The sequence below is a fragment of the Crocuta crocuta genome, unplaced genomic scaffold (genome assembly GCF_008692635.1).
Source record: "Crocuta crocuta isolate KB4526 unplaced genomic scaffold, BGI_CrCroc_1.0 scaffold110, whole genome shotgun sequence".
NCBI lineage: Eukaryota > Metazoa > Chordata > Mammalia > Carnivora > Hyaenidae > Crocuta > Crocuta crocuta.
The window spans coordinates 1,988,205-2,014,456 of record NW_027527386.1 but is presented as its reverse complement, the minus strand read 5'-3'; the positions used below and the strand labels follow the sequence as shown (position 1 = coordinate 2,014,456).

General features: G+C 54.5%; 1 protein-coding gene across 1 annotated transcript; it reads left to right on the top strand.

Moving 5' to 3' along the window:
- Positions 1 to 57: 57 nt before the first annotated feature.
- On the top strand, positions 58 to 26,252 carry CHAF1A (chromatin assembly factor 1 subunit A). The gene is made up of 15 exons (XM_077745364.1): positions 58 to 344; positions 2,335 to 2,385; positions 3,197 to 4,062; positions 9,639 to 9,695; positions 12,245 to 12,480; positions 12,586 to 12,646; positions 12,960 to 13,028; positions 15,903 to 16,129; positions 16,703 to 16,871; positions 17,040 to 17,120; positions 17,495 to 17,587; positions 18,402 to 18,654; positions 19,578 to 20,068; positions 25,036 to 25,132; positions 25,776 to 26,252. The coding sequence occupies exons 2-15, from the start codon at positions 2,337 to 2,339 to the stop codon at positions 25,874 to 25,876; spliced, it is 2,850 nt and encodes a 949-aa protein (XP_077601490.1). The 5' UTR covers positions 58 to 344; positions 2,335 to 2,336; the 3' UTR covers positions 25,877 to 26,252.

Genomic DNA, 26,252 nt, shown 5'->3' with positions numbered 1-26,252 from the left:
TCGGTCGGTGCGGCCGTTACAGGCTGAGCGAGGGCATTCGCGACCCGAAGGGCGCCCTCCTTGACGTTATTGTTGCGGCCGCGACCATTTTTCTTTTCTCCGGCGCTTTTGCGTCACTCAAGTCCTTCCAGGGCTCACCGCGGTGACGGGCCGCTGTGGCCAGGAGGGGAGACTGAGGCCCAGGGAGGCGAAAGGGCTGGCTTTGCAGGTTGCCGAGTGCGTTTCTGTCCCCGGAGCAAGTTGGCCCGTGCAGCGGCCCTCTGGCCGGGTGGGGAAACTGAGGCCGGGGGTCCCACGGGCTCGGGGACCAGAACAGCTGCATCTGCGGCTCAGGGCAAGCCCAGGTAAGAGGCCCGGCTGGAGGGATTGCCAGGGAGCTGGGACTCCCGGGTTCTTGAGCTTGCCCGCTGTGCCAAGGTGAAGACCTGTCTTCCCCTCCCCCACCCAGCCCAGGGAGGGGGCTTCCTGACACCTGGTAGGGCCTCCGAAACGTTTGATGGCGAACCGAGGACGACGGGACTGCCTGGCCACCTTGCTCGACTCCCACTGTATCCCTAGTACTTGACGCAATGCTTGGCACCTCGTAGGTGCCCGATAGATAGGTAGGACTTGATCAGGAAATCAACTAGTCTAATGCAGGGTTTCTCGACCTGGGCAGTGTTGACATTGGGGGCCGTCCTGTGCACCCTTGGATGTTGAGTAGCACCCATGGCCTCCACCCATCAGATCCGTGTACGAACCCTTTTCCCCTAATCGTGACACCAAATATGTATCCAAGTATTGCTAAGGGGACCCTGGTGGGGGATGGGGTGCAGAATCGCCCCTAGTTGAGAACCGTTGCTCTGATTGTTTCCAGACTTTGAAATTTCACGGAGACCTTAAATTCATATAAATAAAGCTGGGGCTGAGTCATCTGATCTCGTAAGAATGTTTAATCAAAAAGTTTAAAAAGCGTTACTTACTCTGACCATCCTGTCAAAAAAGGAAGGGATGTTTAAGTGCTAGATACAATTAGGAGGGGTGTAGTCTCAGAATAAAGAGCATTGGTGACAACCCACGAGTGCGTGTGGATTGTACGTGTCCCTTTGAACAGTCTGGATCCCTGGGTGGGCTAGGCTGTCCCCAAATAACCTGAGTTTTTTTTCAAGCCAGTTATATGCTAGCAGGTGTCAGTTTCTAAACTTATTCTAACTGATTTAAGGATATTTTTCCCTAAAGACTTAGTTCTACTTGCAGTCATTTCTGTATCAGCTTTGATATTCTCAGATTCTGTTCTTGAGATTTTTTTTTTCCAAATGCAGGAAAGCATTCTCCCTTACTTCCTGACAGGACTTCAGCTCCTGCCTGGCAAGCTCAACATGCTCTAAAGTGTTTTATGTTTATAGACTCTTATTTTAAAACAAAATAAGCCCTATTCTGATTTTATAGAGTTGGTAGTAGGGAGGGGTTGGATTTGAGAACATTTTGGGGACTTTAATGGTGAAACTGGTCATGCAGTATTTTCTTTCATCTTTCCACTCATTCCCATTTTGTTTATTTAAATATTTTATTTTTAAATTTTATTTATTTTGAAACCGGGAGAGAGAGAAACAACGGTGCGAGCAGGGGAGAGGCAGAGAGAGAGAGAATCCCAAGCAGGCTCTGCGTGGTTGGTGCAGAGCCTGAACTGGGGCTTGATCTCATGAACCAAGAGATCACGACCTGAGTCAAAATCAAGATTTGGATGCTTAATCGACTGAGCCACCTAGGCGCCCCTTTAAAGATTTTATTCTTAAGTAATCTCTACACCAAGCCTGGGGCTTGAACCCGCAACCCTGAGATCAGGAGTTGCATACCCCACAACTGAGCCAGCAAGTGCCCCATCGTTCCCCTTTGCTGTCCCTGTTACTGAACTCATGCCAGTTCTGAGTGAAGTGCCAAGGACATAGTATGAAATAGACCACCCTGTTGTCATAGGCTTTCTGTTAGGAGGGAGACATAGTAAACAATGTAAGTTTCAGAGTGATACGTGCCCCAAGGAGATGAGAAGATGTGACAGTGTTGAGCAGAATTTCTCGACCAATTAACATTTTGGACAGAAAATTCTGTCATGGATGCTATCTGTATTTTAGGATATTTAGCAGTACCTCTGTCCTCTACCCACTAGATGTCCCCCCCCCATCCCAAGACCACCAAAAATTTCCCTAAACATTGCCAAAGGCCCTGGGGGTAGGGGTGACCCAAAAAAAAATGCCACAAGACAACCGCTTGGGACATATTGGGTGGTGCATATGTATTTACCACTTCGTGATTTCCAACTTCTAATAACCTGTTCTTTGACACTTTTATTCACAGCCATGGATTGCAAAGACAGACCAGCTTTTCCAGTCAAGAAGTTAATACAAGGTAACGTTCTGGGAAGGGGTTAAATACTGTTCCCAACTTATATCCTTCATTGTCTCCTCAGTTGTACTTTTACTTTCCTTGGAGGAGAGGCCTTCTGTTGGGGTCCTCGGTGGGAGCATTAAGGGGACTGGGGGGCGGAGATAAAGAGTTGCACCTTCCACTCGGAAGCTAGGAAACCCATTTGATTGCTTACTGGTTTCTTAGGTTCCCAGGAGCAAATCCAGTGGTCACTGCCTTTCTCAGGGTTTCTCTCCTTCAGCTGTATTGACTTTCTGTCATTTTTGTCACAGTGCAGGGCTGTCCTGTATATCGTAGAGTTTAGTGGCGTCCCGGGTCACTTCGCCCATGTCATGACAGCCAGTGACATCTCCAGACTTCCCAGACATCCTCTCTGGCAGGCGCACCTGTCCCAGCTTGAACCAGTGTACGGGAAGAGAAACGGGGAAGAGAAACGCGTCCGCGCCCTTTTGTGGGAGAGGGCGGTGTATTTACCCGCAGGCCAGACGGGACCGTATACAGAACTATGGCTTCTGGTTTTTAAAACTCAGTATTTGATTCCCCTGTGGCTGCTTCCCTCCTCCCATGATGACAGATTGCAAGTTTGGTTGTTGAGGGCAGCAGGGTCTGGGGTGAGGGGAGTAGGGGCAGGGGCCCCTGTGGCCCCGAGGACAGGAGTGTTTTCTAGAGAAATCCCCTCAGCCCCAGCTCAAGCCCAGCAAGGCTGCTACTTGTTGAGCATGTGGAATATCAAAGTGCTGATGGGCTGCTGCTCCCCACCCTTCCTCTGTAACGACGGCCCTCTCTGTTTCAGCTCGTCTGCCCTTCAAGCGCCTGAACCTTGTCACAAAGGAGAAGAGTGAGGACGGGACGGATGACACGAGGAGCCCTGAGGGTGCTCCTGCACAGAGTCGGGTCCCTGATCTCGAGACCTCTTTGGACAACTTGGACAACAGCTGTCATATGGGTTCTGACATAGATTTTAGTCCAAAACTTGTCAATGGGAAAGGTCCCTTAGACACCTTTTTAAGAAGTGGAGTCAAAACCAGTCTTGACCAGACCATGGTCATCGTTGATTTGACAGAGGACTTGAGCGACCAGCTAGATGGTGTCGTGGCCCATAGAAAACTAAAGTCTGCAGCCTCTCCCTCCGAGGAGGCCGTAAGTGGGGTCAGAGCGGAAGCCAGAGGGGAGCGAGGGCTGCTGGAGGCCAGTATGGAGGACGAGCTGGCGTGTCCTGAAGAGACCCTTTTGGACATTCCATGTAAAGCGGAGAAGGAGGGTGCTGTTTCCGGTGGTGCGGAGACGAGCGGAGACGGGCAGGAGGGCCCCCCTCAGAGCTGCCCCGAGCCGACGGCGGCTCCGAGAACACGCTCCGAGAAGGACCAGGACGGCTGGAGTGGCGCCAGGGGCATCCTGTTCAAAGGGAAGGTGCCCGTGGTGGTCTTGGAGGACATCCTGGCTGCAAAGCCTCCCCGAGCCTTGTCTCCCATGGCACCTGCACCCCGGGGCGGGCCCCCTGATGGCGAGATGCCTGAGTCCAGCCCTGAGGAAGACTCTGTTCTTAGCCCCTCGTCCGGGGCTTCTTCTCCTCCGGCCAGCTCGCCTGAGGGGCAGTGTGCTCCCAAAAAGCGTTTCGGCGGTCCCGGACCCTTCCCCACCTCCACACCTATCCGCAGAGTAAGTATCTCTGCCGAGTGCCAGCGTGGCCTTGCCGACCGGAGTCGCCTGGGGCTGCCGTGCCACCCGTGCCACCCGGGTGCTTAGTGGCCAAGTGGGTGGGGCCGCACGCGGACGCGGAGTTCTTGCCCTTTCTGAAACCATTAGGGGTGTTGGGTGGTGGCTGCTAGCCACCAGCGTGTCAGGTGCCTTCCGTGAGCCGCCCTCTCGGTAGCCATGAATGTTCACACGTGACGGACGCTGCTGGTACCGCAGCAGTTTCAGCGGGGGACGGCGGTAAGCAGGCAGCCATGACCCTCATGTCACACGTTGGCTCCCTCCATTTCTTCCTGTTCTGACACCGCCGTGTAAGGGGTCAGTCAGCATTCGTGGAGAGTCCCCGAGGCCATGGGAAGAATGAAATGGAGGTTCTGTAGGGTCAGCCCCCACCCGCCTAGCCCCCCCACCCCCAAGAAACCTCACCCAGAGCAACAAGAGCAAAAGGAAAATGTGGCACCATTTTTACGGACCACAGAAGGGTGACTTGAAGCACCCGTTTGTGTCACTGCTTGTGATGACGGCGGCCTCTGTTCTCATCTGCCCGTAGGGTCTTGTGGTTGAAACTGATAGTATCAGTCAAGAATCCAGAAGTGTGTTTAACAGCGTTCCTTTGTTTTGGGTTTTTGGGGGGTTGTTCTTGAATTGGTGGGATTTTTGTTTACATTAGGCTTTTGTTTTTCTTTGTTTTAAGTAAGGCCCACTTGTAAGAGTCACACATCCCACCCACTGGGCCCGCCAGGCCCCCCTCGGTCTTTTTGTTTTTGTTTTTGTTTTAATGTTTTTTATTTATTTCTAGGAGAGAGAGAGAGACAGCGCGAGCAGGGGAGGGTCAGAGAGGGAGACACAGACTCTGAAACAGGCTCCAGGCTCTGAGCTGGCAGTCAGCACAGAGCCCGACGCGGGGCTCGAGCCCACGAACCGCGAGTTCATGACCTAAGCGAAAGTCGGATGCTTAACCGACTAAGCCACCCAGGCGCCCCATGTTTTTTTTTTTTTTAATGTTTTTACTTATTTATTTTGAAAGAGAGAGAAAAAGTGCAAGTGGGGGAGGGACAGAGAAAGGAGGGGAGAATCCCAAGCAGGCCCTGTGCTCTCAGCGCAGAGCCTACCGCGGAGCTTGGGGCTTGATCCCAGGAACCTTGAGAGCCTGACCTGACCGGAAGTCGAGTAGACATTCAAACAACTGAGCCACCCGGGCTCTCCCTCCCCCGCCTTGGTTTTTTAATGTAAATTGGATTCTGGTTGGATCATTCAGTCTCTACTTACTTGATTTGACCTCACTCACTTTCTGAACTTTGATCTCTAAGGGAAAAATTATTTTTCTAGATGATTTCACATCGTTTATATCCTGAGGAATGCAGGAGAAAAGAAAAAAAATTGCTTTCACTTTAGGTTTCAAAATATCAAAAGTGGAGCAGTCTTTTTTTCTTCTAAGTTTCTAAATGTTGCAGATAGATGTGCATTTTTAAACTTCCACCTGAGCCGTTATCCAGACTCTGAGAATCAGGGGCGAAGTCTCTTTTTGTCGTCAGCCATCTTGTTTGGTTCAGCCAGTTGCTTGGAATCCTTCCAGGCCGCTGCTTCGCGGAAACACCGTCCCCAGATATGGCGCAGCGAGCTGGCCCCGAGACCGGGACGCATACACGTGTTTGCATTCCTCTGAATCGCTTCATCTTTTAGGTTTGTTTTTATTCCCATAGCAAAGCCCGAGAATCGGGAAGTGGCACAGTCAGACATTGTCACGACACAACTTAGTTTCTGCCTGGTGGCCTGCATGGCACTCCGGACAGCTGCGTGAGCCCGGCTAGCACGCCCGTCACCTGAGAGGCTCGGTCTGACTCTGAACACAGACTTGCACGTTTGAAATGCTCCAGAAGGCAACATTATTGCACATCTTTGCAAATGATGTACCCCTGAGCGGCCAAGGTTTGGATGACCCCAGAGCCTGGGGCAGAAAATCGCCCCCGCAGCCCACAGGTGGTCCATCACGAGAGTGGAAGTAGCGCCCCCTGATGGTGGTTGACACCAAAAGGATGAACAAAATGATGTGGTCATGGGGAGGCTCTGGGCGCCGGGAGGGCCGCTGAGGCAGACCACTTGCGATGACACCCACAGCCGTGTCCTTTCTCTCCTTCCCCTTCTCGATTTGCTTGTTGGTTTTGTGTTTGGTGTTCATCCAACACTTTCCCCAGGAATTCAAGTTTCTCCTCACCCTTATTAGTCTGGGGGATACTTCTGGTTTTACGCTTTGTCTCTCCATGTCCTTTCTGAGTCGTAGGTAGAAGCTCATTGGAAGCTTACATGCTTCATATCACTGTGTAACGTGTTGGGTTTTATTTGGCTCTATTATTCCTGGCCTTGGTACTATAGTATTTCTGCATTGGAATCCCTAGGCATTCACTGGTCCTGGAGAGAGAGAGAGAGAGAGAGAGAGAGAGAGAGAGAGAGAGAGTGTGTGTGTGTGTGTGTGTGTGTGTGTGTGTGTGTGTGTTTTCCCTGTCGGGGAACTTCTTAAAATGCAGATCCTGCTGTCTGTTCCAGGGAGTCTGATGTAGTCCACCCCGAGAGCTTCATTCGGTTGTGGTTTTTGTGTTGTCTTTGTTTTGTTAGGTACTCAGGGTTCTAGAGAATCTTGCTTTGAAAAACAGTTATTTACGAACACCTATTTTAAGTAATCCAGGGTCAGATTACTCGCCAGAAACTAGCCAAACAGTTGCTATTTAGCAGTAGAGTGTTTTAGCATTTGGGATAGAACCATTTCTCAAGTTTGTTTGCATTTTAACTGTGTAATTGATCCTCTGCTTTACTGGAGAGTCGAGATCACGTGTCCGTAATCGATGGTGCTGACACAGCTGTATTACTGGAATCTTTGTGTCTATACAAACAAACCCAGATCACTGGGACTTTCCCCTGCAGAATTTAAGGTATACGCATATTAAGTTCTCCATGTTTAAAAAACGTAACGGGGGGGGCCGCCTGGGTGGCTCAGTCAGTTGAAGATCCGACTTAAGCTCAGGTCATGATCTCATGGTTTGTGGGTTCGAGTCCCGTGTCGGGCTCTGTGCTGACGGCTCAGAGCCTGGAGCCTGTTTCACATCCTGTGTCTCCCTCTCTCTCTGCGCCGCCCCTGCTCACGCTGTCTCTCTCTCTCTCTCTCTCAGAAATAAATAAAACATTAAAAAAATTTTTTTTAAACCTAACAGAAGCATGACAATCCTCTGCGGGAGGCTGTCATTTTATATTGTCTGTGTGGTGTACTGAGGCCTCCCCTGGGAATACACCGTAACATTTTTGTTTCCTTACCTGAGCTGTTGTGCTGCAAGTATGTTTCTTTCTCATTCTGGGGCCTGAAATACCTGGCTGGGAAGATGGGTCTCTTGTTAGCTGCCAAATCCTCTGCCTCTCATGGGGACAAGATGCAGTCCACAGACTCCTTCTCGGTGGTGGGTGTTTCTGTTTCTCTCATTCTCAGCCTTGACAGGATGATTGTAATGTGCTTCCTTCTACGTGTTTCCTTGGGCTGCCGTTGAGTAGAATTGTGAGCTCCCAGGAACGCACTGAGGGAATTTTTGCCTGCTTGCCCTCCGCTGTGGCCGGACTGGGCTGGGTTGTATCGCTTCCTCACTGCTGTGCCCCCTGGTTCCCTGTGGCCAGGGTTCTAGCTGCTCCCGCTGCATCCCCACTACTGCACACCTCATTCACTGCTGCTTCGGAGCTAAGAAATGAGGTGTCCCTGTATGTAAAATCAGAGCCGGTGGCTCGGAGAGGATCCTGCGAGTCAAGTACACAAATGTTCATGCACTAGTGAAATTAGTCTTGACGGCGTGGGATCATTGGTGTGTGTATTTCAGCTTCCTTCTGGGATCTTGGATCTTGTTTTTGGCAGCTGAGTTCCAGTCAGGTAACACGTACGGCCTAGACTTGGAGAGAGTTCCGTGAGCACTTGGGCCAGGTATCAAGCAGATAACATTATAGCAGACCAGTAAGGTCCCCGAGTGTCCAGGGAAGCAATGCACCCGGGTCGTGCATGAAGTCATAATTGCTCTGACTGCTGGACGTCGTTGGGCGGCCTCTGGGGGTCCTGCGGAAGCTCACCAAGTGTGGGCAAGACTGATCATATGTGCTTCCCCAGGCGCCCTCGCACGGGTCTGTAGGTCACGTTCGGTACTGCAGATGTGAGCGCGTAGGACAACACATGGAGCAACTTGTAGATTCTGCTGCTCAGCCCTTTACGGTGGGGGTGAGACCACAGGCCTGGCAGGCAAAGTGTACTCTGGAGAAGGCAGATGCTTTTTCTTAAGCCCTTGGTAAAAACGCTTTGGTAACTTGGCATTTGTGCTGGTACATGCGTAGTGCAGATGGGCTCGAGCACAGTGTCGGTGCTGGGCGAGGTCCTGCCGGCACATGGCTTTCATGACTCTGCTCGGACATCTCCTAAGGGATGATGTAATCCAAAAGAGAAGGATGTCTTCTTGAATGTGTTAGTATGTAAGCCTTATTCTGGAAGAGGGTTGGACTTTCCCAAATGAAATCATCGCTCCGCAGTTTGGTCAGTGTGTCAGAGCCTTTCAAGAGAAAGGGGCCTTTGGGTTTTCAGCCCCATGTCATCCGGTCCCATTTCTTGGCTGCCTCTCTGAGTCTCAAAGGAGCCTGGGGAGTTACTGCCTTTTCGGCCCGAGCTCTCCCTCCCCTGCTCTCCCAGCTGGCGGTCTGGTTTTCAGGATTCCCTGCTCTGGAGATGGCATAGTAGTCTGAAGGCCAGTAGTCTGAACTTGCTCATACCCACCCCTTCCTGAGGCCACGCCGCCAGCGTGGTGACTGAACCCAGCAGGGCGCCTGCGTGGGTCCTTCCAGCCCAGGCTCCCTTTGCAGCAGAGCCATAGGGAATGTCGTGTCCTGGGGCACAGGAGGCCTGGATCGGGCCCCTGCCTCTGAAGCCGAGCTTTTTCCTGAACATTTACTCCATGTTCTAGAAGCTGCACTAGGCAGAGAGTACAAATTGTGGGAATCCAGCCCATAGATGTGTTTGATTTAATTCACACAGTGTTAATTTTTAGACACTACCTCTGAAATTTAAATAAAATTCCCAATTTTGGCTGCTCTTGGAAAGCTGCGGGGCTGCAGTCCAGTAAGAGCTCCATCCCTTTTGGACGGGGTACATCCTCTGTCACAAACCTTGTACTCCGTGTCACCTCCTGGCTGTCCACTGCGTTTACTTTTGTGCCTGCCTGTTTTTCTTATGCTTGAGCCCCTTCGTTTTTCTCATCTGTCTCCTCAGTCTTCCCCCCAGATGCATGCATGTGCATGTTCAGTGGAGGTCACGACCTCACAGGGACATTTCAGTGTTTTGGTTCTATTTAGTGGAAACTGGTCACAGTTTTTTCATAAAGTGTAGTTTTTTCATAAAGAAGTTCTTAATCGTGTGAGTCCCTTATCCGCATCCCCCCTTCTCTTTTTTGCCCAAAGAAGTGTGTGATATATTCTATATGATGTAGGGCTGGAACAGCCCATGTTGACAGAGATGTCTCTCGTTTCAGATAACAAAGAAACTGGTCAAAGCGTCTGCAGAGAAGGACAAGCTCAGACTGCAAAGAGTAAGACCTTTTCCCTGAAGTAGAATGTTAGCCTGTGCTTCCTGCGTTAAACAGTAAGCAAGGTCCTGCTGCCCTCCCTGCTTGACCGGACCAGCACTGACGCTGGCTTCGTTTCGCACGACCGGGCCCTGGGACGTGTGGCTTTTGCTCGTAGACTTTTCCAAGCTTTGCTCTTATTATTATCATTATTTCCACCGTCTGGAGAGTTGCCTTCCAAAGGACCCAGTCCCTTTCCCTGCATCCCAGGCCCCTTCCCGCGTGCTGTGCCGGTTTGGTGGCCGTGACACTAGATGGGTGACTATTGTGCAGCATTCCTTTTTGTTGTCGGGGTCACCTCATGTCACACACTGCAAAGCAGAGCACTTTTTTCTCATTGCTGTGAAGAGCAGAGAGGGCCAGTAGGCCTCTGCCCTGACGCCAGCTCACAGAAGGGGCGACGATACACTGGGCCGTGTGCTCACTGGCTGCTTCTGTGCCGTCCGCCTCATGGGCGGCACTCAATTTTTGTAGGTCAGATTTTGATGATGTTTTTAGTGTTAATCTCATTCTTTGTTGGAATCTCCGAGACGGGCTCGCGTGGGGTGGGAATGGAGGCGGGGCTCCGGTATGACTGGTTTCCAGAAGCCATCTGCCTTCCTTAGTGATGAGAAGCAGTGCACCACCTTGCAGACGCTCCTTCCTCAAGTGTCCTGTGGGTCACAGGAAGCTGCAGAGGATACCCTGTGGGGACTGGAACAGTCCAGACATTCCTCGGGGCAGAGGGTAGGGTACTGTCTAGAGATAAGGGCGTAGTCATAGGGCCTGACGAAAGCTGAGCTGCCGGGCTCCTAATGCCGGGATGCCCATTTCTTTTCTTTTCTTTTTTTTTTTTTAAATGTTTTATTTATTTCTAGGAGAGAGAGAGACAGCGTGAGCAGGGGAGGGTCAGAGAGAGAGGGAGTCACAGACTGAAACAGGCTCCAGGCTCCGAGCTGGCAGTCAGCACAGGGCCCAATGCGGGCCTCGAACCCACGAACTGCGAGATCATGACCTAAGTGAAAGTTGGACGCTTAACCGACTAAGCCACCCAGGCGCCCCTCTTTTCTTTTTTTTTTTTAAATGTTTTATTTATTTCTGAGAGAGAGAGACAGTGTGAGCAGGGGAGGGTCAGAGAGAGAGGGAGTCACAGACTGAAACAGGCTCCAGGCTTTGAGCTGGCTGTCAGCACAGAGCCCGACGTGGGGCTCGAACCCATGAACCGCGAGATCATGACCTGAGCCGAAGTCAGACGCTTAACCGACTGAGCCACCCAGGCGCCCCCGGGACACCCATTTCTGATGAACGTGGGCCTTGAAAGTGACCCGGTGCTGTGGCAGAAGGGAGCACCTGTGTGTCCGGCCGGGCAGCCTCTCTGGGGGAAATCCAAGGTTGTATAATAGCACAGACATCAGGCCACGTACCAGCTGTTTGGAATGAGGAACTGATGTAAAGATAAAACAAAGTCAGTTTTTGCTTTTACTGTTTGTTTTCATTTATTTCCCCCTCATTTAGCACATTCCTGGTGCCCCATCCCGATTTTTCATTTCAGAGGAAAAAAAAATAAACCCTATGATCGTATATGATTTTGGGGGGATAAGAAGAAAAATGCTTTTGTTTTAAAGATAGAGAAGCAGGGGCGCCCAGGTGGCTTAGTCGGTTAAGCGTCCGACTTTTGCTTGGGTCATGATCTCGCGGTTCGTGGGTTCGAGCCCCGCGTCGGGCTCTGTGCTGACTGCCAGCTCAGAGCCTGGAGCCTGTTTCGGTCTGTGACTCCCTCTCTGACCCTCCCCTGCTCACACTGTCTCTCTCTCTCCTAGAAATAAAACATTTAAAAATAAAATAAATAAAGATAGAGAAGCAGGGGCACCTGGGTGGCTTAGTTGGTTAAGCGTCCGACTTTCGCTTAAGTCATGATCTCGCGGTTCGTGGGTTCGAGCCCCGCGTCGGGCTCTGTGCTGACTGCCAGCTCAGAGCCTGGAGCCTGTTTCAGTCTGTGACTCCCTCTCTCTCTGACCCTCCCCTGCTCACACTGTCTCTCTCTCTCTCTCTCCTAGAAATAAATAAAACATTTAAAAAATAAATAAAGATAGAGAAGCAGAACCTATAGGTGTTTCTCTTTTCTGATTAAATAAATGCAGTTCAGGCCTAACAGTGGGTAGCCTGGAGGTAGTTCTTTTTTATTTTTTATTTTAATTTTTAAATGTTATTTTTGAGAGAAAGAAGCAGTGTGAGTGGGGGAGGGGCAGAGAGCGAGGGAGACACAGAATCCGAAGCAGCTCTAGGCTCTGAGCTGTAGCACAGATCCTAACACGAGGCTCGAACCCACAAACCGTGAGATCATGCCTTAAGCTGAGGTCTGACGCTCCACCTGTTGAGCGACTCCCCCTCCCCTGGGCACAGAAAGGCTCTTACTTCAAATTGCCAGCAAGACCGCTGGCAGCTAGCCGGGGGCCTCACCGGTGTCCCCGCGCAGGCAGCAGGGGGGGGCGGCTGGTGCGCGGGCTCAGCCGAGCCTCGTCTCTCGGCCGCAGGACAAGGAGCGCCTGGGCAAGCAGCTCAAGCTGAGGGCGGAGAAAGAAGAAAAGGAGAAGCTGAAGGAGGAGGCCAAGCGGGCCAAGGAAGAAGCCAAGAAGAAGAAGGAGGAGGAGAAGGAGCTGAAGGAGAAGGAGAGGCGCGAGAAGAGGGAGAAGGACGAGAAGGAAAAGGCGGAGAAGCAGCGGCGCAAGGAGGAGCGGCGCAAGGAGCGGCAGGAGGGGCTGGGGGGCGGGTGCCTGGGGGGGGGGGGCACTCCCGCTGCTGCCGGCAGCCCAGGCTGACTCGGGGTGCGCCCGCGCCCCTGCCCCGGGCTGGAGCTGTGCTTCCTGTCTCCCAGGGCGAAGCTGGAGGAGAAGAGGAAAAAGGAAGAGGAAAAACGGTTGCGGGAAGAGGAGAAGGTGGGCCGCTCTGCCGGGAATGCTGGGCTCGGTCAGCCCGCTGTCCCTTGGTCTCGGGCAGCCAGGTGGCCCTCGCGGGGAGTGCCGCGTGTGCACATGCCCTCCGGTGGCGGCAGGTTCCCCGTACTGCGCGCCTCATGTGGAGATGGGCCGATGCCTGGCTGGGGGTGGGGTCGGTGGGTTTCGAGAGCCGGCTTCAAAGTAATGCTTTCAAGTTCAGAGTGCCGGGACTCCCGTTCCGGGGGCCTTCGGCACGTTTTCAGACACACTGCTTCTCTCCGTTCCTTCGTGCTCACCTTCTCTTCCGTTGCAGCGCATTAAAGCGGAGAAGGCTGAGATCACCAGGTTCTTTCAGAAACCAAAGACCCCGCAGGCCCCCAAGGTGAGCAACCGGCCTCCTCTGGCTTGGCTTTTTGTCTTTGTCATGCTCCCCCTCTTTGAAAAATAAAAGGGTATCTTCTGATCAGCTAGCTTCCCTTTCATTGAGAGGAAGTCCCTGCTTGCCTACTGGAGGGAGCGTTTATTTCTGGTAGAATCTGGAGGCTCGCTATTTTGTCACTCACCGTGTCCTTGAAAAGGTGAAGAGTGGCAGTTTGGCTAAAATACTGCCAGGTGTTGGGAGGTTGCTTCCTAAACGGTTTTGCCGCAGCAGCTGTGGGGGAGGATGTCCGAGAAGACCCAGTCCTCACCCCCATGGGCTTGATGCTCCAGATGGGAGGCAACGTTAAGCATGAAACAACAGTTTAGAATTCTGCTCCCTCAGCCTGGCATCTGTCACGTCTACCAGTGTCTGCTTTCAGAGACCGCAGACTTCCTCACGTCCCCCTCCCTCCATGCTCCGGGGGAACCCATCCCCCCCAGTGCAAGGGTGTCCATCTAAAGCTTTCTCTGCGTTTACATCCCTTCATATGTTTGTCTGTTTATACATGTAATAAACCATGAGTCTGTCATGTCCCTGCTTTGATTTCGTAGCCGCATCTCGAATTGTTGCCGTGCAGGTACGCTTGGGTCAGCTGTGTGCTTTCTGTTGCTGCAACCCTTTCATAGTATGGATGGCGTCATGGTTTATATGTCCATTGCCCTGTCGATGCCCCATTAGGGGCACACGGAGTGTCACTAATACTCCTCTCTGCACATGTGCCGACAGCCACCTGGACACGGGCCAGATGCTCCATCCCCAGATAAGCCCTCGGGCGGAATCCTATTACTTCCTGTCCAGGTGCCCTCCCAGCACAAAGCGCCGATGTCCGTGCTTAGCGGTGTGGGGACACATGCTGGTCCCTACCTTCCACCAGCACAGAATGTGATGTGTTTTTTTTTTTTTAACTTCACTAACCCAATGGGTAAAAAGAAATTGATACCCTTTTTTACTTTACGTTTTTCTTTTATTCTACTTAGACATCGTTTTTTGTTTACCATTTTCTTCTGTGAAATATTCCTATTTTTTACCTATTTTTCTGCATGGTTGGCTTTTCCTCTGACCTCTAAGAGCTGCTTACACAGCCAGGATTCTCATTCTTGGTGACACACACGACAGATACTGCCTCTCAGTCTGTTACCTGCCGTCTAGCCTGTTCACGGCGTCTTCTGTTGTACAGAAGTCTTTCTCTTCAGTGTCAACATTTTAAATTTTTCATGGCAGTTTGCGTGTGGTTTCAAAGCCTTGTGTGTCCAGTGGCCGGAGACAAACATTTTCTTTCCCAGTTTGTTTTCATTTTGCTTTTTGCTTATTTATGGCTTTTTTGTTTTTCTTTTTGCCTCTTGTTTTTTCAATGCGTGGTCCCTTAGCGTGGCTGCTCTCTGTGGCTGTCATGTGGGGCACGGCCCTAACTCTGGCCTGTGGTACCCGGCGTCCCAGCACGTGTTCATTAGTGAGGTGGGCAGTCTGCCGCTTCTTACCTTGGGCTGTGAGTCGGAATCACGAGAGAGCTTTACAGAATCATGGAGCCTGGGTCCCACCCCAGAGCACCCCTCAGCCAGGCGTGGGCAGCCCCTGGACAGCCTGCTACGCGGCCGTGATGAAGCCTCCGGCCACAGCGCCCTTTCTTCAGTGAGGCTGAAGGCTGGCTTTCTTCCACAAAAGCCCTAGACGTGGACTCTCCTCCCCACCGCCCATGTCCTCGAGTGCTGCCAGCTCTGGGGCCCACTGGCACACACATTGCTGCTGCTGAAGGGGCTCTGAGAAGGGACAGCAAGGCCACCAGAATTTACAGTGGATGATTCTTTGGACACAGACACTGACGTGTCAGGTCCACAGCAGCCTTCAGTGTGGGGATGGGCTCCAGGCCGTAAGGCAGGTTATGGTGCGACTCTGGGCACAGTCCCTCTCCTGGACCTCAGTTTCCTCAGCTGGGATTTTTGCTCTCATTTCTCGCCCCCACCTTCTTCTTACTTTTTATTTTAATTTTTTTAAAAGTTTATTACTTTTACTTATTTTTTATCTTGAGAGAGAGAGTGTGCATGCATGAGCAGGGGAGGTGCAGAAAGAGAGGAAGAGAGAATCCCAAGCAGGCTCTGTAGCTTTCAGTGCAGAACCCATCACAGGACTCTATCCCATGAGCCATGAGATCCTGACCCGAACTGATACCAAGAATTGGACACTCAACCGACTGAGCCACCCAGAGGCGCCCCCCCGCCCACCGCTACTTAAAAAAATTTTTTTTTTTAATGTTTGTTTATTTTTGAGAGAGAAACAGTGTGAGTGTGGGAGGGGCAGAGAGAGAGGTAGACACAGAATCTGAAACAGGCTCCAGGCTCTGAGCTGTCAGCACAGAGCCCGACACAGAGCTTGAAATCTGGAATGGTGAGATCATGACCTGAGCTGAAGTTGGACGCTAAACCAATTGAGCCCCCCAGGCGCCCCTGACCACTATTTTTTAAAGAGCCATGTATATTCAGGTGTTTATAGTGAAAACTCCCATTCAGTGAGTGTGACAATGTGTGGGATTCTACAGCACCTTAATCCAGATCTAGAGTATTTCTCTTACCCCATACGGCTCCCTTAGAGTCCACAGCCTCCTCCCCACTTCCCAGCCCCTGGCAACTACTCATGTGACCTCTGACCTTGTAGTTTTGCCTTTTCTAGAAATCTGTATTGGTGACGTCATGTGGCATGTAGCCTTTGGTGTGTGCCCTGGGGCCTCCCAAGCTGGAGGGATCTGGGGAGCCTTGTGCTGTGTGTCTGGCTCTTCCCTGCCGCTGCCGAGGGGCCGTCCCAGCGCACGGCGGCGCCGTCATGCCCTCTTCTCCGTTTCAGACCCTGGCTGGCTCTTGTGGGAAGTTTGCCCCTTTTGAAATTAAAGAGCACATGGTTCTTGCCCCTCGGTTTCGGACTGCCTTCGACCAGGACCTCTGCGATCAGCTGGACCAGCTCCTTCAGCAGCAGAATGGTGAATTCTCCTTCCTGAAAGATCTGAAAGGCCGGCAGCCCCTCAGCTCTGGACCCACCGTGGCTTCAAACCGAAGCACGGACATCTATAACAGGTTCGTGGCCAGGGAGACAGTCCTCTGCCTGTTGGTGAAGTCAGAGCGCAGGTGGAGAGTCTGGGAAGCGGCCCGGGACACAGCCCTGGCTTCTGGGCTGCTGCTGGCTTGGCTTTGGGCCACTTGTCTCTCTTCTGGCGTCCTGTGTGCAGTGGACTTGCAGGCAGCTGCTGCTGTGGAGTGCGCATCCCTGTCCTGTTCCAGGGCCCTCCGGGCGGGGGTCCCGTGTCCTGTTCCCGGGCCCTCCGGGCAGGGGTCGTGTCTCCCGTTCCCGCGCTCCCCGGGCGGGGGTCCCGTGTCCTGTTCCCGCGCTCCCCGGATGGGCGTTTCCCTGTTCTGGTCGCTCTGCGTCCCCTCCGCAGCCCTGCTTCTGTAACTGCTGGGCCAGCACTTAGCAGTCTTGTTCCTCCCTCCGTCTTGGCTTCATGTCCCTGGAATAATGTTCCTTAGCTTTCTTGGGAGCAGGTGGTTACCCATCTTTGTGATGTTTACGGCCTGCTTCCTTGAGAAGCTCGGGTGGCAAACGGGCACGTCGTGGGGGAGGCACGTTACTGAGTTTGGTGGCTCCCCCAGCGATGTGGTGATCGTGGAGAGCGGCAAGGTGGACGGCGTTCCTGACAGGAAGAAGTTTGGCAGGATGAAGCTCCTGCAGTTTTCCGAGAATCACCGCCCGGCGTACTGGGGGACGTGGAATAAGAAGACGACTGTCATCCACCCAAGGGACCCCTGGGCGCAAGACAAGGTGAGCACGTGGCAGACGGGCGGATGGTCCCGGCACACCGGCCCGTGTTTCCTTCTCGTTTTGCCTTTTTCACACTGGTCTCCTGGATTCCACGCGTATTGTAGCTTTTCTGCTCTGCCAGCCCTGAAAGACAGCCGTGCCTGACGTTCCGTGTCTTTGTTTTCTCAGAAGCTCCTGGACTACGAGGTGGACAGTGACGAGGAGTGGGAAGAGGAGGAGCCGGGAGAGTCCCTGTCCCACAGTGAGGGGGTGAGCGCCAGCCCGCACCGGTTCAGGCTTCACCCAGAAGGCAGGCCCCGGGCTGAGTCCACTCACGTATAGGCTCTGTTCGACCCATGGTGTCGTCTGAAAGTTTCAGGCGTGTGTAACGTCCAGGCTTCTACCTTGTCTTAGGAACCCTTACTTGATGACCCCTGCCCCTCCGTCTCACATCTGGGTGGCTTCGCTCGCCGTGTGGTACCTGACCCCGGCCCGCTGTCAGCTACTGGGGTTGGGCCACCAAGTTTCTCCCGGTCCTTGCACTGTCCAGAAGAGTGTCTGTTAGGTGTTCGCAGGCTCACGTTCTGAGCAAAGTAGATATTCTGTTGCTACGTGTTATGAACGTCCTTTTTTTTCTTTTTGAGGATGATGATGACGAAGTGGGAGAGGATGAAGATGAGGATGATGGTTTTTTCGTACCCCATGGGTACCTATCTGAGGATGAGGGAGTCACTGAGGTAAGGGAGTGAGCAGGGAGGTGATCGTCCCTGAGAAGGCTGGGCTGGGCACCAGCTTGGTGGCTGCCAGCCTGGGGGCTGTGACGCTGGTGCCCTGAGGTTTGCGGGTCAGAGCACTAAACCACTTTGATTCTTTTTAAATTTTCTTAGCTGAGGTATGAACTTACCAAAAACCATACAGATTTGAATCATTGAGTGCAGTGAACTTTAACAATTGGCATTTATAAATCCATCGCCCAAAATGAAATCTAGGACTTTTCCATCTCTCCCGAAGGGGCCGCCGTGGCCCTGGGAGTTAGCCCTGAACCCCCACCACCAACTTTCCAGACCAGTCTCTGGGCTGTGGACGAACAGACAAGTGTGGCCATGCCTGGGGTGCTTTTGTGTGTCCAAGTCGGACTGGAGGGGTAGGCGTGTCCGAGGTGACCACGGGCTCCCTGGGGTTAGACAATGGAGCTGCACCTGGCGTGGAAGGGCCTGGGCCCATCCGTTGATCTGGGCATGGGATTTGGGGGTGGTGATTTGATGGCCCTGGCATGCCACGCTCACCAGGAAATCCAGACTGGCCTTGAGAGGCTTACTGGTGACATTAGAATAATAGCTGAGACTTGCCAGTCATGACCAGAGAGGATGCTTCCACATGGCAAATGGCATGCGTGTCGGTCACTATAGCATTAGAAGAGGCCTGCGGGACGCGGTGGGGCCCCAGGGTGCCCTGCCCCAGCACGCTCTTCCCTCTCACCATTCCGGAGGCGGCATGAGAGGGCACGGGCCCCCGGGGACCCCGAGTAAGCACTGTTCTCCAACCTGCAAGGAGTGTGCCGACCCAGAGAACCACAAGGTTCGCCAAAAACTGAAGGCCAAAGAGTGGGACGAGTTTTTGGCCAAGGGGAAGAGGTTCCGCGTGCTGCAGCCCGTGAAGATCGGCTGCATCTGGGCGGCCGACAAGGATGGTGGTGCCGACCTAAAGGTGCTGCAGCAGTTCACGGCCTGCCTCCTGGAAACGGTGCCGTCCGAGGAGGAGCAGACGCCCAAGGCCTCCAAACGAGAGAAGAGAGACCAGCAGAGTGAGTGCCAGCGTCTGGCGGAAGGGGAGGGGATCGGGCTCCCTGCTGTCCCGGGCCCAGGAGACTTTATTAGGTGTTTGGATTAAAACGTAGAAGGTCTTTGGGGCGCCTGGGGGGCTCGGTTGAGCGTCCGGCTTCAGCTCAGGTCACAATCTCGGGGTTCGTGGGTTCGAGCCCCGCGTCGGGCTCTGTGCTGACAGCTCAGGGCCTGGAGCTGCTTCAGATTCTGTGTCTCCCTCTCTCTCTGACCCTCCCCTGCTCACGCTGTCTCTCTCTCTCTCTCTCTCTCAGAAATAAATAAAACTTTTTAAAAATTAAAAAAAAAGAAATAACATTTTTTAAAAAACCGTAAATGTAGAAGGTCTTTGAACAGAAAACAGAAGACCGCGCACAGCCACGCAGGGCAGCCGTTCAGGTAGTGCACTTCCCCAGAGCACCCGGCCAAGGCCGCGCGCCCCGTCAGCTGTGCCTCCCCTTCACAGCCAGGGGAGGCCCCGCGGCTCGGCAGGGGAGCACGGAGGAGGGACAGGGGCGTAGCGTGAGGCCTGATAGTTCAGCCAGAGAAACCCGCTGCAAGAGAGAGGCAGGCCTTCACAGACTTCTCTGCGGCTACTGCGCTCGTCTTAAACCTGCCCTTAGAAGGCCACCCTCAGGGCAACTGGGCCTCAGTCATTAAGCATCCGATTCGGTCTCTGCTCAGTTCTTGATCTCAGGGTTGTGAGTTCAAGCCCTGCATTGGGGTCCACACTGGGTGTGGGGCCTGCTTAAAAAAAAAAAAAAAGTTGTGGGGTGGTTGTGTTTTTTTGTTTGTTTGTTTTTTAATTAAAAAGGCCATCTGGAAACTGTGTCTTGACTTGGTGACAGATCGGGGAGCAGCATGCGATGTTTGTTCTCTCTCTCCCGTGTTCCCTCCCCTCTGCCAGTCTTGGCCCAGCTGCTCCCGCTGCTGCACGGGAACGTGAACGGAAGCAAGGTGATCATCCGGGAGTTCCAGGAGTGCTGCCGCCGCGGGCTGCTCGGCAAGGACGCGGGCAGTCCCGACAGCAGCTCCGCCAGCCCGCCGAGCCCCGGCTCTTCCCGCCCACAGACTCCCACTGGCAGTGAGGACGCCGCCGTGCCCTCCAAGGCGAGGCTCAAACGGATCATTTCTGAGAACTCAGTGTACGAGAAGAGGCCTGACTTCAGGATGTGCTGGTACGTCCACCCGCAGGTGCTGAAGAGCTTCGATCAGGAGCACCTGCCCGTGCCGTGCCAGTGGAGTTACGTCACCACGGTGCCCTCGGCCACCAGGGAGGACAGTGGCAGCTCCCCGGCCGCGGGGCCCGGCCAGGGCACACCCGTATCGCTGAAGAGGAAGTCAGCGGGCAGCATGTGCATCACCCAGTTCATGAAGAAGCGCAGGCATGACGGGCAGGTGAGGGGCGGGGTGGGGGCGCTTTCTCGTTTTCAATAAAGTGTGTTTTTAGAGCAGTTTTAGATTCACGGCAAAGGTGACCAGAAAGCATAGTGATTTCCCACACGACCCCCCTCCCCCGCTGCAGTTTCCCCACCGTCGACCTGGCACCAGAGCTGTGCATTTGTCGCAGTCGACAGCCTACTTCCACGTGTCCTTGTCCCCCGAGTCCCCAGTTGCCATCAGGGGTCCTTCTTGGTGCTGTGTGGTCTGCAGGTTTGGACAGACGTGCAATGATGTGTATCCACCACTGTGATCTTGTCCAGAGCAGAGTCACAGACCCAAACGTGCCCTGTGCTCCGTCTGCTCATCCGTTCCTCCCCCCACACTCCTGGTGACCACACATCTCTGTATTGTCCCCGTTGTTTTGTCTTTTCCAGAATCACAGGCTTGGGTGCACACAGCATGTAGCCTTTTTAGATTGGCTTCTCTCGCGTAGCTCTGTGTATCTCCGGTTCTTCTTGACTTTTCATGGCTGCGTAGCTCATTTCCTTTTCGCACCCAATAGCATTCCATGCAGTGGCTTTTTAGTTTAGTGTTTTGTTTTCTTCTTAATTTTTTAACAGTTTATTCTGAGAAAGAGTGAGTGAGAGTGGGGAAGGGGCACCGGGAGAGGGAGAGAGAGGCAATCCCAAGCAGGCTCCCCGCTATCAGCATGCGCTTCGGGCTGGATCCCACCCACGAACCGTGACTGTGATCTGAGCTGGAATCAAGGGTTGGACCCTCAACCAGCTGAGCCCCCTAGGCGCCCCCACTTCTTAGTGTTCTAAATTTCTTTCTGCTTTTACGTTCACTTAATGTGGTTACTGAGCACTTCCTGTGCATCAGGTACCTTGCTGGACCTTGTGTGCGGTGATGAGCAGAGCCCACCAGATGGGAGGCACCGATGGGAGTCTGTCACTGATCACAGGCAGTGCGGGAGCAAGTTCCCAGAGCAGCCTGGGGGTCCTGGGGCGCCGGGCGGCCTCAGGGACACGCGTGGGGGGCGGCCTCCAGGGCCCTGGGTGCCCCAGCGGCAGCCTTCGCTGGTGTTGCGTGTGTCTGATTTTCTCCTTCCTGGAACACGAGTGGAATGAGTTCCTTTTCTTTCACGCGTCTAAGTCTCACCAGAGATGGATTTTGCAGCATCAGATCCTCGTTTCAGGCACGCAATTCCCGGAAGTACAGGTTTTGAGACTAGATTTTATGAGGAGAATGAGATGGAGAGATCTAAAAAAGCGTGTCTCCCCCTCACGTCCAGTGGCCTCTGCAGGGGAGGTGTGGGTTGGGGGCTGGGTGCCAAAGGCTGGATGGTGATGCCCCCTCACGCCCCACTCCTGCGCTGCTTCTCTGACGTTAGTCACCTTTCGGCTTAAAAACTAAAGTGGTGGGGTGCCTGGGTGGCTTAGTCGGTTAAACGTCCGACTTTCGCTTAGGTCATGATCTCGCGGTTCGTGGGTTCCAGCCCCGCGTCGGGCTCTGTGCTGGCTGCCAGCTCAGAGCCTGGAGCCTGTTTCAGAGTCTATGACTCCCTCTCTCTCTGACCCTCCCCTGCTCACGCTGTCTCTCCCTCTCTCCTAGAAATAAATAAAACATTTAAAAAAAAAAACAAAAAACTAAAGTGGCCTCAGAGCACAGAGGCAGGAGGGATTACTCCTGGGGTGCTGTCAGCCCGCCTCCCTGCTGGCACCGATGGATGAGGCCTTCGACACAATTGGGGTTTGTTTATTTTCAAGTTTGTTTATTTTGAGAGAGAGAGAGAGAGCACGAGTGGGGGAAGGGCAGAGAGAGAATCCCAAGTAGGTTCTGCAGTGTCCACGCAGATCCTGACGCGGGGCTCAGTGTCATGAACTGTGCCATCATGACCTGAGCCGAAGCCGGACGCTTAACGGACTGAGCCACCCGGGCGCCCCTGGACTTTGCTGCCTCGTAAGCCTTCCTTTTAAGCTACCCACTGTTAGCTGACCTCAGGGCAAGGCTGGTGCAGGGCTGTCCTGGGGGAGCCTCAGGCCCACAGGTCGCTCCCTTCCCTGCTCTGCAGCCGAATGAGGGCCTTCCTTCGTCAGGCCTGTGACGGGTTCAGGCTGCTGAGCAACAGAACCTTTTCGTGTCGGCACTGTCGTCACCGAACAGTCTTAGGAGGAACCGGAGTGGGACTGGCTCTGCCTACGTTGTCCCCTTATCTGTGTCTGCAGGCCTCTGCCCTCTCCCCGCCCACAGGGCCCCGCTGTGTCTGTCTGTTTCACCGGCGTGGATGTAGAGTCACACGTTGTCACGTGACGGTCACAGCTGCGTCCTGAGCCCCGCCGTGCTCTTCCACCCGTGGTTGTCCTCATTTGGGTTCCTAACCCATGCTTGCGTGCAAAACCATGATTTTAGCCCCTGTTACGTGTTGCCTTACATGCCTGGTACTGTACTAGGCATTTTATACAAACCCTGTATTTCATGGGTAAGATGCTTTGTCATTTTATGGAGGCACCAGGAAAGAAGTGCTCCCAGTTAAAGCAGGGTGACACCCCAGGTGACCCGTGGATGTCTGAGGAAGTGTGTGTGGGGACTTCCATCTGATGATACACACGGGAGCAGCAGCCCTGTGCTTCTGTTCCCCGTTCACACGTGAGCTTCGTAGAGGCTCAGCAGTGTGGGGGCCTCAACTGAAGGCCACACGGCGCGCGAGCCACTCTCCAGGCCCTGCGCGGGGCTCACCTGCTGTGCCTGGGGGTCTAAAACTGTTCGGGCTGAAGCACACGCAGAGCAGACTACCATCTTTGGAGTTCTGGGCTCGCTGGACCGAGTGATTCTGACTCAGTAGGTCTGAGAGAGGAATCTAAAGTCTGGTTTTGTTAATTTTTTTAACGTTTGTTTTTGAGGCAGAGAGCAAGCACGAGCTGGGGAGGGGCAGAGAGAGAGGGAGACACAGAATCAGAAGCAGCTCCAGGCTCTGAGCTGTCAGCACAGAGCCCGACGTGGGGCTCGAATCCACTAACTATGAGATCATGACCTGAGCCGAAGTTGGATGCTCAACTGACTGAGCCCCCTAGACGCCCCTAAAGTCTGCATTTTAAAAGCCCCTCAGGAAATGCCACGTGACAGCCCCAGCCCGCCGTGTGGGCAGCACGGGGTGTGCATCGGGGAGTGAGATGCCAGAGTGCCCGGCTCTGGGTGTGATCTGGGAGTGGGTCTGTGGGCAGCGAGCCGCACCCCTGCTCTTCCGAGTGGGACACTCTGCTCCATGGTCCCCTCTTGTCGGGCCACCAATAATGGGGCCCCAGCATTACAGCATCAATACAGAAGTGTTTGTCTCGGCAGCAAGAGGCCCTGAGCCCCTGTGCTGACAGGCTCCCCGTGTCCCGCTCCCTCCTTCCGTAGCGCGTGGCCCTTGTCTTCGTGGTCACACACGGCTGTCCCCCCTCCAGCCAGCAGGGCCAAGTGGCAGAGACTCCGTTTAGCTGGAAAGGGATGCCCCCCGCAGACTTCCACCTGAGTCCGTCGGGCCAGAGTCGTTGGCTCAGCCCACCAGCTGCAGGAGAGGCTGGGAGAGGGGACTGGCCGGCTCCCTCAACAGAATTCTGGTTCTGTTTTCGGAGGGGAGGGCGGATGGCTCTGGGGCCTGCGCTGAGCAGAGCCCCTACCGCACGACACCCACATGAAGTGAGAGACACAAGTAAACTTCTAGAAGGGGGATAGAGGCACGGTGAAGCCGCTGGTGCTTCTGTAGTCTCGGGGGTAGCGGCTGCAGACCACAGGCGTGCGCAGGTGGAGCTGTTAGGTCTGCCGGGTGGGCTCTTTCAAACCTGTGGGAATTTAAAAATCTGTTTGCATCAAAGTAGTTCTAACACGTGTTCACCAGGTGTCCTGGTCGCAGAGCTGAACAGGCTGAGGGGAGGCGCCAGTTCTGCGTCGGTGCCGTGCGGCCCTAGGGTGACTCGACCTTTAAAACGGGGAGAGGCTCTGCGTTCCCTTCCTGGTCAGAAATCTGTGCTCAAAATGACCCGGAATGGGTTACAGAGCTTGTTCTTGCTGGCTGCCGAGCGCACAGCGGGACTCGGGTGCCGTCCGAAGTCTCGCTGCGGAAGCCTGGCCCGTCCCCGGGGCTGCGCCTGGTGACTCGTCTGGGAACTGGTGGAGGCGTGGGAAGCCTTGTGGGCCTGCACTCGGGAGTCCCGGCCGCAGGGCCGTGAGCGGGGACCTTTGGTGGTTCCTTTTGCTCGGCGGGCCCGGCGAGCAACTGCCAGTCGGGGCAGTGAGAGCCGGCGCTCTGCTCTTATCCAGTGAATTCTTTTAAACGGGTAGTTGGAAGCCCCCCTCTGTGTTCTGCCAGCGGCAGCGCGGCTCGCTCTGGGGGCCCTTGTGTCCGTGGGGCTGTCCGGCCGGGCCCGGGCCCAGTCTGCACACCCCGCGTGGCCTTGTGCCGGCTCTCACCCCTCTTCCGGGCAAAGGCAGCCTTCCATGGCACAGAATTCCAGGTGTTCTGCGGAGTAGGCCTCCTGCTGAAATAAGCCCACCTCTGCCTCTGCTGGTTCTTTGTTCATGTACAAAGGCGCCCGTGTGCACGGTTGGTGTTTAAAATCAGTCCTTTCCACGCTCTCTGCCCCCTGGTGCAAGCCGGTGACCATGGCTCCGGGATGTCGGTAGGAATTCTCCTGGTGGAGGCGCTGCCGGACTCCCGCCCACAGTTGCTCGGGTGGCATCGTCCCTGGCGGGAGTGGTGTAAGCGTGAGTGAGCCAGAAATCCAGATTTCTAAGTCAGAAACAGTTCACAAATAATGCCGGTGGTAGTTTTCGGGGATATGAGTGCGGTCCTTTGAGACACCCCGCCCCCTGCCCCCCAGGGCTCCTTTGCTGATAGGCTCTCAAGCGGACTCCTCAGATTTGTTGCCAGAATGGGGGGGGTCACAGCAGCCCGCCTGCCGCTGCTGCTGATGGCCTGTGTGCCCTTGTCTGTCCAGGTCGGAGCTGGGGACCTGGATGGCTTCCAGGCGGACACAGAGGAGGAGGAAGAGGAGGACGGCGACTGTGTGATGCTGGACATCTCGGATGTTGGGGGTGAGAAGGGCCCCAGCCCTCGTCTTTCATCAGCCCGGCAGGAAGGGAAGGACGTGCCCTCTCGCTCCCACGCGCCTCCTGTCTGTGAACAGTGAGGCTGAGTGATGGGACCCCAAAGGCCCTGGGGGGCTGGGGTGGGTGCGGGCGGTGGGTTCCGGTGCAGGCCCCGGAGGGTCTGACTTGTGTGAACGCTGCTGGGGGCACATTCGGACTGGACTGCAGTAGCCGTAGCAGAAGTAGGTGCAGTAGTAGTGGGCTGGCTGTTGAGTGCTGACCATGTCGTGGCACTGTTCCAGAAGCTTCCGAGAGAATCCTCAGTGCTGCCCCTGCGGTGCTGCCCTACGGGCTGAGTGCTGTGAGGCAGAGCGGTGGAGTCCTGGGGTGGTCTTGGCGGTAGATGGGTCTCCGAGGGGCCCGAGGAGAGGTGGGAGCCGAGTAGATTTGGGTGGGGGGGGCAGGAAGCGCAAGGGCTCGGTTGTGAGGGCGCACCACAGGGCCGGTGTGGCCGGTGACGGAGGCTGAATTTGACTCTTGCTGGGCGAGCTGAGGAGGGGACAGGGTGTGGGGGCCGTGGGGGGCAGAGACCCTCCACCCAGTCTTGGGGTGCAGCCCGCTAAAGCCCTCTCCCTCTCTTGCCTTGCAGAGGCCCAGGCCCCGTGTGGAACCACTTCCGGAGCTGGGGGGTCCATGGGGCTGGACAGCAGCGAGCGCCCCCTGCCCGCCAGCTCGCTCGGCCCCTGCTGAGGGCCCCGTGGGCCCGGTGCGGTTGTGGAGGGTGGTTATAGGGTCCCCAAGCGCCTCTCGGATACTTGAAAGCCCTGCGAGTCTGTGTGAAGAGCACTTTGTCCTGCTTCGCAGACCTCCCGAGGTCTGGAAAGGTTTATATAGGATGCTTGATTTGTTCCTTTTGATATTTGTAAAAACGTTCCCCCCAAAAGCTGCATATTAATCTGCCCTTTAATAAAGCATTATCGCGATGTGAGGGCCCGTCCAGGGGAAGCCCGGTGGCACCCCGCGGGCCCCGGAGCAGGCACTGTGATGAAATGCTTGTAAATGCGTTGGAGCCGCTGCGGCTCCCGGACCTGAGGGGGGTGTGTATAAACTTCTTGTCCAGCCCCGA